The sequence below is a fragment of the Cynoglossus semilaevis genome, chromosome 16, assembly GCF_000523025.1.
Source record: "Cynoglossus semilaevis isolate Cse_v1.0 chromosome 16, Cse_v1.0, whole genome shotgun sequence".
In the NCBI taxonomy this organism is placed as follows: domain Eukaryota; kingdom Metazoa; phylum Chordata; class Actinopteri; order Pleuronectiformes; family Cynoglossidae; genus Cynoglossus; species Cynoglossus semilaevis.
This window is the reverse complement of record NC_024322.1, coordinates 8,219,796-8,232,400: the sequence shown is the minus strand read 5'-3', so window position 1 is coordinate 8,232,400 and position 12,605 is coordinate 8,219,796. Positions and strand designations below refer to the sequence as shown.

At 40.6% G+C, this 12,605-nt stretch overlaps 2 protein-coding genes across 10 annotated transcripts in view; one reads left to right on the top strand and one right to left on the bottom strand.

Moving 5' to 3' along the window:
• Window positions 1-7: 7 nt before the first annotated feature.
• acod1 (aconitate decarboxylase 1) lies at window positions 8-3,674 on the bottom strand. Of its 2 annotated transcripts, XM_008328401.3 has the most exons (5): window positions 3,370-3,674; window positions 3,061-3,222; window positions 2,137-2,226; window positions 1,841-2,040; window positions 8-1,134 (listed from the first exon to the last, which is right to left on the bottom strand). In XM_008328401.3, the coding sequence occupies exons 1-5, from the start codon at window positions 3,379-3,381 to the stop codon at window positions 177-179; spliced, it is 1,422 nt and encodes a 473-aa protein (XP_008326623.1). In that variant the 5' UTR covers window positions 3,382-3,674; the 3' UTR covers window positions 8-176. The 2 variants fall into 2 exon arrangements, with proteins under 2 accessions (XP_008326623.1, XP_008326624.1); XM_008328402.3 differs by lacking the exon at window positions 3,370-3,674 and having other exon boundaries at window positions 3,024-3,160.
• Window positions 3,675-4,358: 684 nt separating this feature from the next.
• The window catches only part of LOC103391949 (LIM domain only protein 7), a 58,416-nt gene continuing 50,169 nt past the window's right edge, over window positions 4,359-12,605 (top strand). Inside the window, exon 1 of one of the 8 annotated variants that reach the window (XM_017039787.2) lies at window positions 4,359-5,573. In XM_017039787.2, coding sequence (XP_016895276.1) covers window positions 5,505-5,573 — 69 coding nt within the window. In that variant the 5' untranslated portion in view covers window positions 4,359-5,504. The remainder of the gene's footprint in view (window positions 5,574-12,605) is intronic. The other 7 variants (XM_017039782.2, XM_017039780.2, XM_017039778.2 and 4 more) reach the window with 7 other exon arrangements.

Below are 12,605 nucleotides of genomic sequence, written 5' to 3'. Positions count from 1 at the left end.
GTTCACAGTGTCAGTGTCAGGTGCAGAAGTTAGCAAAGGATTAGGGCTGTTCTTGCATCCATTTTTTAAACACTTAACAGTTTCTGCAATTTCTTCCCAAACAGACAAAAGTTGGCAAATCTGAATTACCCAACAACGAGAGACTTTTTACTCATAAGGACCTGATCCTGACCTCTTTAATATCTGATTTGGTGCAGTTGACAGAGTGGACTGCTGGTCCTTCTCAAAAAAGACCCCAAAATGGAGGCTTCACTGACTTTCTCCATGTTTTCTACCACATCAATGACTCCTTCCACTCCCTGTGTGCTCAACACTGAAGAAGCATTTACACTGAATTTCTCCACCAGGTCCTTGTTACTCAGTGGCTTCCTCCAGTGGCCGTAGAAGGTATCACACCTGGCAGTACAAAGCTGACCGTCATGAGTTTCTATCTGAACCTCACAGTACATCTTGTCAAAGCTGGGCTGGTTGTCTTTAGGAGTCTCCATCTCCACCTTGGACAGGAGCTCTGTCAGTGCAGGCCTCTTCATCTGGGCCTCACTGAAGGTCTCCACTGTGACTTTGTTGTCCAGCAGAGCAGAGCAGGCATTAAACTGAAAGGAGTGTCTGGCCTGGTGCTCTGAGGTTGGTGTGGGACAGTTGACATATTTAGATGGAGGCACTCGAAGTGTGACTTTACGGATCTGGCTGAGGTCGAAGCCCCTAACAGTGTTTTCTAACTTCCTGCGAGCATTCAGGGCTGCATCTACAACCCAGTGCATCCCCAGATGTGCAGGAATTCGCTTCACAGCTACGGCTTGATCATCCAGGATCCATCTGTAGCCACTGGAGGAAGAGTCAGCCAGTGGTTCAGGACTGTAGTCTTTGTAGTAGACCCCAAACCCTCGGTCAATATCCAGGATGGCTGGGTTCCCTTCTAGTCCGATGTGGGCCAGTTGGGCGGCCTCCAGACCTTTGCGAGCTGCGTTTCCGGCATGAAGAGGTTTGGTTTGTGTGGCAGCATTGGCCAGAGGAGCTCCAGCAGAGGAAGCGGCGATGGCCAGAGCATGAGAGCACTGAGCAGGAGTCAGACCCAGGAGCTTTGCCGAGGCTGCGGCACTCCCCATCACACCCACAACACTGGGAGGATGGAACCTGAGCAGGAGACGAAGAAAGTAAGTGAAATACAAGGATGTAAACTATTTTAAAGTTTACAGTGAAGAAAAAAGGTCTAAATTATGTTAAGCTTTATATGGAAGTCCTTTTGAAAATAAAATATATGTAAGATTTTGAAAAAAAATTGCTCTAATTTAATAATAATATAATAAAATAAATATAATAAAAAAATGAAAAATCCACTATTAATTTTGAGCATCTGACCAAAAATGACATGCTAAATTGGGATTATGCCAAAAAATTCCAGAAAAAAATCTAAAAATGACTCAGTTTTTAAAATAGTTTAATTTGATGAGAAACATTTTTTATCTGTACAAACCACTTTGAGTTGCCTGCCTAGGTGTACTTAGCCTTGCATGGCTTAATCTTTGAGACAAGCATATGCTACTGGCAGGATCAACCAGGTAGCCTCCCCAGAGCGAAGCTGCCTGGAGGCTTGTTTTTTTATAAAAATCAAAGATTTCTCTTCTACGTCAAGGAGCATTAGACCAGTTTACATTAAATGTGTCCTTAATGATAGACAACACTAGAGGTAGGTGTTGTCACTTTCTCGATTTAGTAAATTCAGCTTCATCCTCCTTTAGTCATTCATCTCCTAGCGTTTAGTCTAAGCTTTCCCGTTCAGGGTTGGTCTGTAGTTCACCATTCCATCACAGAGCCACATGTTCACAATTGTGTAACTCACCTCTCAGGGATGTTGTAGGCCTCAGTGGAAAACCGCATGAGTCTGCCCTGAACTTCAATGCCAATATTAAAAGCCAGCAGCAGGTCCAGACCAGAGGGCCGACTGGGCAGAGTTTCTGCCAGGGCCAGCACTGCTGGAAGTACGGCCCCTGAGGGGTGAGTAGCTGGGTGCCAGGTGTCGTCAAAGTCCATGGAATGAACCTGTGAGCAGGTGATGTGACAGAATCAGAGTGTGACCAGCATCATCACATCACTTAACACTGTCCAGTTTTTCCTGTTTTTATTCGACCAACTTACAGCCACACCGTTGACAAAAGCAGCAAACTGAGGAGGCAGAGATAAGTCAGAGTTTCCCCAAACACTGCTCCTTTCTTCAGATGTGAACATCTGCAAAATAACAATAAAATAAGAGCTCTAATAAATATCTGAAATATGTTCCAGCTTTCAGGAGACATCAGTACACAGTCTGTTGTGTCTATGTCTCGTAATGCAAAAATGTTCTAAAAAGAGGAAATGAATCACAGACGGTGCATTTTAGTGAATGGAACTTCTCCACTTTTTGAAATGGGAACTTTTCCTGTTGTAAACAGTAGTTTCCTTTTAACAACACCCACCACCTTAAACAATTTTACTTTAGTATATTGATATAGATATCATCTACAATATATTTGTTGTATACAAAAATATTCATCTCCCAAAGTATTTAAATACAACATGTAAAAGATTGTGAATGAAAAAAAAATGCTATTAAATTAATCTGTTAACAATACCACACTTTTTGTTATAAGGAAAAGATTAGCAAATGTAAGTTAAATTTTAATCTACCTAAAATAATGACTTAAAGTTAGTCAAAAAAAAAGAAGAGAAGAGAAATCTAACAGGTCATTAATATAAAAATAATTGCCATTAAAGTTAGTCTAACATCAATAAAAACCAAACAATAAAAATATAGCAGAGATAGCTCAGGAAAGCTTAGCATCTCCCAAAATAGCTATAAACTTGAGACAAACAATTTGCCAAAACTACAAATACACCAGTACAATAAAAAAGGGTGGTTAAGTCAGCTTTGTTAGTTAAATGTTTCTTAAACATTTAGCAGAAATGTCTAATTTTCTTGTTTGATAACCAAACAATTGGCAAAAAGAGATTAACAGTTTTTTAAGATGATGATTCAAAACCTCAACCTCATATTTATTGATGTTCCTCCTGTTGCACAGTTACCTGACTGTGAGTCAGAACCTTGTTGAAAACTGATGTCCTGGTACCGATCAACCCGACCCCCAGAGTGTCCAGAATCATCCTTTTACTCCTGTTAATCACAGTCCCAGTCAGCTGTGCGGCACCGAGGGAGTGGATCGCAGTTCCAAAACTCTCTGTAATTCCCTGGTTAAGAAATAAATAATAATAAAAAATCTTACATTTATTTGTTCTTTACAAATTTCAACAAGCAACTAAATGCAGAGAAAGTATAGGAAATGTCCAGTCTAATAAAACCAGTTTAATATCTGTTGGTAGAACAGGCAGCGTTACCTTGCGGAGCATTGTTGTGGATCAGAGGTGAAGTGACACTACAGCCCTGTTAAATGTCTCTTTATAGTAGGCCACAACTGCAGGATTTCCAAACTGTGTACATTCCACCACAATGAGAAGTAGGTACTTTCACAATGACTGAACATCACGTTTTATGTCTTTATTTCTCTTTCATATGTTTTGTATTATTTGTGGATAGTTGATGTATAAATATGCAGCACAGTATGTTCTAACTTTGTTTTATTTCTATTACAGTAGCAAATGAGGAAGTGTTCGAAACCAAGTTGTATGCATCATTTATAAAAAAATACAGAACGCCTTTATTTATTACAATAATGTCAGAAATCATTTCTAATAAAATATAAGGTTTCATTAATGATAAATGAATTATAAATAAAAGGTTGTTGTTTTTTCTTTCACAATCAGTTTCATTTCTGAATGACATCCTACGGAAATTCATTTCAGTAGGAAATTATTGAAAATCCCTGATAATGACAGTGAGCACTGGGGAAACAACCTGCTGACTTAAGAGACTGAAAAAGTTCATCAGGCCTGAAGCTTTGACCACAGTGTGACCTTAGAAATCACCGAATGACCCATGTCCAAAAATAAGCTAGTAATAAGCTCCAGTAAAATTGATTATATATAAAAAACAAATTCAGATTAATAGAGTAAATGTGGTAGAATTGAATGCTGTATCTTTAAAAAAAAAAATCACTAATTCAATTTTTTTTCTGTTTTTAAAACATTCTTTTTTTTTACTTCTGAAAATGTTTTACATATTTGAGTGAGTATTTTTATTATAAAAAAAACATTTTCTTTCTTTTCTTTTCTTTACAGATATGAGATTTCCAACATTTTCGGGAAATTGCGGACTATGTGAGTGACAGACTGTGACTTCCCCCCACAGTCACACACCCGTTCCAAAACGTGACAATAAATGTTACGCCCTGTATTGAACCAATACCAGGCGCGATTTGTTCCGCATTTCTATCACTGTCCAACACATAAGTCTGTCACACACACTTCAACACTAAAAGCTGAAGAAAACAATATATACTGCGCCAGCAACTGTCATGGCGGGAGCTACACATAAGTCCACTAACAGCCTATACATTTGAACAGGCAAAAGAAAAAGAGACCTAGAACCTAAAACGGTTGGGGCGTGTGACGTCAGAGGCTGAAATGGTTCGCCGCTCGCTTTAAAAGCCACAAGCGTACTGCATTCATACATGTACTGCATTTTAAATGCAAACCAACAGGATCGATCTGAGCTGTTATATTTTACCGTGAGTCATAATGGAAGTACTACGTAATATGTGTTGCGGTTGGTAAAATTGACAACAAACAACTGCTGTACAGTACATATAAGGAGGAGCATCTACTGTAACAAAAACCCCTGCGATGCATATTAACCACCGCTGGGTGGTACTGCCGGATAGTAGCGTGAACAAAAGAGTGCGTAGCTGTTTTCGCTCAAACTTGGAATCTTTGCTCGCAAACTTCTGCAGACTGTACAAACCACAGGCTGGTGTTAGTAGTTGAGTCGTAGTCTCAGATTGTTATTTGTTGGCAGAAATGCAGTAGATTTTCTCCGTTGTTGTGATTTTAGTCCGCTGTCATGGCAACAAAGGGAAATTCAGGTGTCATGAAGGAATCACAAGGTGAGGAAAAATAGACCCGCTCACAGAGCCACGGGGCAGAACCCTTTCTGCTGCCCCTCCAGCCTCCAGCCTCCTGCGGTTTAAAGCTCCACTCCTCTCAGCCGCTCCTCCTGTCGGTGTGTAAAGGTGGAGTTAAGCGAGCGCAGTCCAAGGAAACCACAGGTGGAGTTCAGGTGTGTCGGACAAAAGAAGCAGACGGAAGCTACAGGAGTAGGAGTAGTAGTAGGAGGAGGAGGATGATGATACCAAACGGAATGCATGACTGTTGAAACACCTTGCATTCATTTCTTGATGAGCTGCATGAAACAATAGGAGACATATTTGCTGAAGGAGCAGTTCCTGTGTGGTCTGTCACTTGTGAGCCCGACAGAAGTTTAGACCGCCGTCTGTATTCACTGGCTGCGGATCCAGGAGTTTGGACATTCACGTTTATTTTTCAACAGACATCGAACTGATCCAACTGGGACTGTGATGGAGTGGAGAGAACAGTCTGCGGTCGGCTGCCAAGAAGCCTTCATGGAGGCGCAGCGGTGGATAGAGGTGAGAATGAAAGTCTGTGAACTATATAGTTAACTGTGTATATACTGATTTTCTAGTATTAAATATTCGTTCTGTGAGTCAATGGCTGGGTGAGGGACCCCCGAATTGGTCATGTCAGATTCTTGTTGGGGTCATAACCTTTTTGGAGAGTTATTCACTGATTTAAAGGCGTCATGTCCTGTTTTATGGACCAATAGCAAATTGTATCACTCATTTTTTTTTTTTTGTGGGGGGGGGGGGGGTGCATCATTTTGAGCTCTGGGCTTGTAAAAGTCTAACTAAGTACGATGAAGTTCAAGATTAAGATTTATTTTGATTGGTTATTAATTATTTCTTCAGATTATTATTGAATCTTTAATCTTGAAGAAGGCAGGATGGTGACTGGTGATGCCATGTAGTACTTGTTGTGCCCTGCAGCTAGAGTGGTATAACCCACATATGTAGGCTGCATATCAACTGAACTGGTTAACTGTCCAGGCTCCAGCTAGGCCATGTCTGAAGACTGCTGGGATTAGCTGCAGCTGCCCTTGTGACCCTGAAAAGTATTTTGTTGTTGAAGATACATGAGCAATTGGAAAAAACAAAAACAAAAAATGCCAGAAGTCTGAGGACAAAAACATGATCTGTTGAGGTTTGGATTATATAAACCTGACCCATGTCGTGGCTCATGTAAAGCCATGTGGGTCACATATTCAATGTGAACATGCTGGTTGAGTAATTCCGAGTTATTTTGGAGGGAAAATTAGCTGAGCTTGACTTGCAGCAGGTTGACAGACTGTTTCCTAAATTTACGGCTGAAAGCAGCTCAGGTTTCTCAGCTGTTTGCCCCAGAGCTCCAGATAATAGCTGCCTGCACTGGTGAAAGGATGGAGGCATGTGTCACCCTTAACCTTACCTGTCAGGTAACTGCTGAGAGTCATCGGTGACTTGTCATTAACTAGAACCCAATAAATCTGCTGAAATCTTCTAATATACCCAGTCCTCCTTCTCCTCTCGGTCTCTGCCATCAGGGGGTTAAAGTATGAACTTTTGTCATATTATCTGTTCGCTCCTGATTTTGTCACATCTTGTCCAAACCTGCTCATAATTTTTTCCTAATGGGCTTGAAGGCTCCAGATGCATTTAAGTGATGAGAAAAATGTTCAGAGCCATTAAGAAAACATGCTTGATTGACATACAGGTTTTTTGTTTTTAAATCCTGGTTGAACCTTTAAGAATTGATGACAGACATGTCCACTCTGGTCTGGGGGTCAACAGTGAAAAGTGAATATGTCCAAAAGGTGATTTATGTGACCCACAGAAAGTTTTTGTGCTGCAGTAATTGTCAAACTAACAGTCTCAGCATACCTATATGGAATTTGCCTTATTTTTGGCTAAATACTTAATGACTTACTAATTATTATCAGATAAAGCTTTATTTTTAAATCTTTGTTTTTCAAATAATGTTATCTTAAAGCCAATGTTAAACCTGCTAACTTTTAGCCTTCTTAGGACAAACTCTTATTTACTTATTGGCTAATGTTTAGAAGCCCTTTGGTGGTAGATATTTCTGGCATTTCATTGGCCTACCCTAGCTGGTCCTGAAGCTGGTCTTATTGTTTGTTAACAACATTGAGTTATCTTGTGGCTGTTTGTATTTTTGTGTTTTTTTTTTTTTCATGGTGTAATATAATTGTTTTGGATGTTAATTTATCTCTGAACTTTTGTAACAGTTTTTGGTACAAATTGTGTTTCCTTAGTATCAGTTTCTCATTTTCATGCAAATTGAATATTTTATCGAAACATTGAGCTGTTTTCATAATAATTACAGTTTTAGGTGCCAGTAATAAACCCACATGGATGTACACATGAATATTTTGACCGTGTTTTTGTTACTGTGTAAAATTCAGCAGATTTGATGAGGTGGTTTCCTGGTTTTTATGGTCATAAAGTTCCCTCTAACGCAGCTGTCAAAATGAAGAAGTGGTTTCCAAGACAGAAAACCGATCCTCCGGCCTTTTCTTTCAATAACAGAGCGTTTATTTTTCAAATGTCTAATTATCCAGAGTTTCCACGTGGCCTGCCATCAGACCCTCGGTCCGTCTGTGTTCTCTTTTACGAGTGAGTGAAATTATGTTTCCTCAATGGACAAATTCTGTTCCCAGCAGGGAAGCTGAGAGAGGGGGAGGAGGAGGAGCAGGGGGGGGGGGGGGGGGGGGGGGGGGGTTCTGCCGGCGGCTGCTCCGGCTGCTGGTGCTGCTGCTGCTGCTGCTGCTGCTGCTGCCGTTGATCAAACGCATTTGTAACTAAACAAATATTGTTGTAATTTCACGAGCAGTGAATCAGAATGCTTTGGATGTGACATCAGTGTCTCTGTCTCTCACACACACTGGACCATTGTGGTGGTGTGTGGTGAACATTGGTGGTGAAGAATCCCTAGGCAGAGTGAACAGAAGCAGGGCTGTTGTATTAACTAGGTGTGTCCAAAGTCCAGTTCGTGGCCCAGCAAGGTACTTCAGGGGTTGGTATGGTCGTCACTTTTTTTGTGTTTCTACTTTTCTTTGACACTTCATCAAGATCAGAATGATTTCTGTTCTTTTAAGGGCTTGTCCTTGCCCTGTATGGACAACACCCAGGGACACAACTAGGATCATTTCCGAGGGCATCCTTATCCAAATTTTGAGTCATCTCTTTGCTAACCATTAGCTGTTTCCAAGCTAACTAAGCAGGTAGACTGTTTGGTCTCAGACCACACTAATCGGATTTGACGTTGATGGAATGAATTTCCGCGAGGGAGTGTAAAATCTGACGGTAGAAGAAAAATATCCACTCGAACATCCAAATGAAAGAAGTTCTGTTGGACTGGATCATGTTGACCTGAATACATGCCTACTGAATACGGTAGTCATGTGTTAGGCATGTACAACAAATTCCACGGCCTCGTCCAGCTTTCTTTTATTAGTTGGGGTTCTCCCCACTCCCAGATCTCTGCTGCTTTTCATCTCCTAAGAACTGATTGGTTGTTATCTCAACTTTAACGTCTAGTTTTTATGCAATGTAATGGAAAACACACAGTATTATGACAAATAATAGAGTGAGCGTGAGTGTAGACTGAGTAAATGATATTCTCTTTAGTCAGCTTTCCAGCAAACGCTGAAAGTAATGGTCCTGGACCAAGTTCATTGTGTGAAAGTTTGGGATTTACAGGCAGCCCTGGACCCCATCTGTTGACCTGCAAGCTGCATTTTAAACATTTCCACTTGTTCTGAATTGTTACAACAGTCACACTTGCAGCCTTTCCATTACGTTAACAAGGACTTCCATTATTCCGGTTCAGTGATCCCAGAACACGGTGCCCAGCGCTGACAGCAGAGCAGCTCTGAGGGGGTCTATGTTCACAGACATAGCAGCTAATGCAGGAATGTGTCCATGTGATGGAGTGCAGAGCTGCAGAGTTTAGTTTTTAACAGCAACACTTCTCACTGTGCAACGCACGCCTCTGTTCAAACCCACTGTGAACTCCGAGGTATGTTAATCAGTGGCAGAATCTACTCTTTGAGGGGAGAACTGTTAGTCTCGTATCAGAGTGCAGTGTCAGGTTGCCTTTGTATTCAGCTCTGTAACAGATAACCTTATTATTAGCATTAGCCTTCACAGGTTTCACCCATTGGTAGAGAAACACCCACTTAATCTGCTTAATCTGCTTTTTCTCTCTCTCTCATTTTTGAATTTGTTAGCTTTCTCTGTGGACTTTTCATACGTAGTTTCAATACAGCGCTCGGTGCATAGCACTGTGGCCTATTTACCCCACAGCCACTCGATAAGGTTATGTAAAACAATGTGTCAAAGTACCCCACTTGGGGCCACAAGCGCTATGGATTTATTTTTTTTAAATAATAAATATAAATATAACTTTTTCCTTAAAAAAAAATAAACGTCCCTAATCATCTCAAATTCTCAAATTTCCCATGTTACCTGAATGTACCTCGCGTGACAGCTGCAACTGCGGTATTAAGACGTTATAATCTGTGTAGAACTGGTAGATTATTATTTCAGTGGGAATACTGTATATTCAGTGGTCAAAACATTAAGACTTCTTTTTGTGGTAAACAAATCTAAAAGCTGCAAAAATTGATGTTTCTTTACATATATCGTACTGTTGTCTGTGGGTTTGCTAAGGGGGGTTACGGCCAGAAGCTAATTCTGTTGGGGAGATGGGAGGGTTCATACCAATGGACTGCTTTTGAACATCTGTATTTAGCAAGTGTTGTGGGAAAATGACTTCACATGGACCCTGTGAGTCAGCAGACTGCTCCAAACTAACTTTTTTTTAAAAAACTCAATATGTACTTGGGTCAACACCAAATTCTAATATGTCAGACCCTAACAGGATAACAATGTTCTTAAGATCTTCTACCCAAGCCTGATTTTTGTTTCCTGGCCTACACTGTTGACAGTCAGTTTTCCTTTATGTCACTAACGCAGGTAACAGTGTCACACACATCGTTCCAGTTTCTTTTCTTTAGCTTTTCTTTCACGGTACAAGAATGTGTTGTCTGAGAGATCCATTCATAAGGTTTTACCCAGAATGCTTTGAATCCCTTCAGAAAACAGGTTTGGAGACAGAGCTTTGAGTCCAGCCTGTGATCTGGTGGAAGGCCATGTAACCACACACAGCACAACCTGTCATCTGTATTAAGATGTCAGATTATCTTTTAAATTGTACCCGTGTGTGTGAACGTGTGTGTGACTGCATTGTGTTTCTCACATATTTAGCCACAAAGCGGCCAATCACAGGTAAGACAATCCAGTCTCATTGTGTTGGTGTTGTATTTGTGTGGTTTTGAGCGCACAAAAACTTCATCATCAGTATGTGTGTTTTCAGGAAAACAATATCACTAAATGTTTATTATTATACTATATTGAGACTATTTCTGCTTTGGTAGTATGTGTTTGAAGTATTTAGACTAATGTTTAGCTATTTGTGATAGCTCAGTACAGATCATTAGTGGACGTTTGATGCATCTATTATCTGATTTCCTAGAATTAGTGCGACAATGAGGCACACAAATGCTGAAACACAATGCAGTTCCATTTTCCTCCTCTGTCCATTTTTATGTACCAGTGGCTTTCAACACTGTTGTGTTTGTTTTGAGCCAGTACGCTGAAACGGTTGGATAACAGCAGTGTTGCCCTCTGGTGACCCGTGCACGCTGCCCTTGCTGGGGAAACAAAGAACTTTAGAAACAATAATTTGGGTTGTGTGGTGTTTGTGGTGGTGGTGGATGTGTAGGGGGCGCTCCATCCACACAAACCTCAAATGCTGATGTACCTCAGCGGCCGTCATGAATAAACAATAGCTGTGGTCAGAGATCCAGAGTGAGACTGGGCTTTGGTTATTTATCTTCCACCAAGACACCGATCCAGCTCCACCACAGTAACAATAGTAGAATTGACACACGTCTCACTGAGTCAATAATGAGCTCTGAGGGGCATATTTCAGTTGTTTAGAGTGTGTGTTGGAGGGAGGGGGGGTCAGTGTGGTCATCATGAGACCCAACATGTTAAGGCAGTACATTCTTGAGGGGAGGGAGAGTGAGGTTTTGTCGAAGAAAAAGCAAGTTGTTTTTGAACTCTCCTGGTTCAGTCACAGCAGCAGGATGTTGCTGCAGATTAGAGCTGTGATTCCACAGATTCAACAGAGAGGGGAGAGAAGTGGGCCGGGTCAGGGGTGAGGGGGAGTTAATGCTTTGAATGGTGAGGAGCCAGAGGTGAGAAGCCTCCTGTTACTCCATCATCAGGGCCAGGTCGAGTCTCACCTGCACCACTATCGGACTGTAGGACAAGTATGTCCAAGGTGAGGTCTGGGGCCCATCCTGGCACTTCAGAGGTTTCTACAGTATATTGCATTTCAGCAATTAAACCTGTGAAGTTCTATATTTATTATGGGCTAGATTAATTTTTAGCATCATCTTAGTTTATTTTTTTAGCTAGTGTTCTTATTCATCACAATTCCTTAATTCTATTATATATTGCGTAACATTGTCTTTTGTCTTTTTGACATTTATTTGCCTAATTCTTCCAATCTTTTGGGGCAGAATTTGGCCAAACTCCCTGCTTTTTCAGCCAAACGTGTTTTCATTCATTCACACATAGTTATTTCTATTTATTTGTCTGTGCTAATTTTCACTTATAGTTGTCAATTTTTAGTCATAATCAGCTGAGTGTTAAATGGTTTATAAAATAACCTATAGCTTTACAATATTATTTTGCTTTAAAATGTATTTACTCTTGTCTTAAAAAAATCTTCAAGGAGGAAGGTGTTTTTTTTCCTTTCCTCATCCAGATATCCCGCCCAGACTAATCTCTGGACCTCCCTGGATAAAGAGATAAAATCTTAATCAGTCTATTCAGACTAAAAGATAAACACCTTTGCTACGCCCCAGTGTAAAAGGATAAGTTCCCAAACATTGTTGATTTCTATCTGGTGTCAACAGCTGCCGTCTGTTGTAGTTTGAATAAATGTGAGTCTGAGCTGCGTACAGAACAGTAGGGGTCAGGATTTCATCTGACAAACTGCAGCCTGACCGACTGGATGTCAACCCACTGTGTGTATGCTGTTCTGTAGCATATACTAAGAGTGAGTCTGTGGTGTTGTTGTGATGTGTGTCAGATTACGACTGTATTTCTGTCAAAGAAAGCGATACTCCACAAACAAAAACAACTATTTCCCAACAAAGGCTAAGTCACAGTCGCGTCAGTGCTTCGCCTGGCTGAATCATATTCATCCATTGGTCTAATTCACTTGGAATGATGGGTATTCACGGCCATGCCCAGTTCAGTTTACCCAAGGTGTGTTCTGAGGTGTACGTCAGGATAAAATAATAATTATGTCGTCACTATAAATATTTGTCACCAATGGTTTGGTTTCCTGTGAAGCAGGTCTACGCCTATGTCAGGAATTAGATCTAAAAAAAAAAAAAAAAACTAGAAAGAAACAAAGAGTTGACCTTTAAACTGTCAATAAAGGATATTTTTATGACTTAATATAAA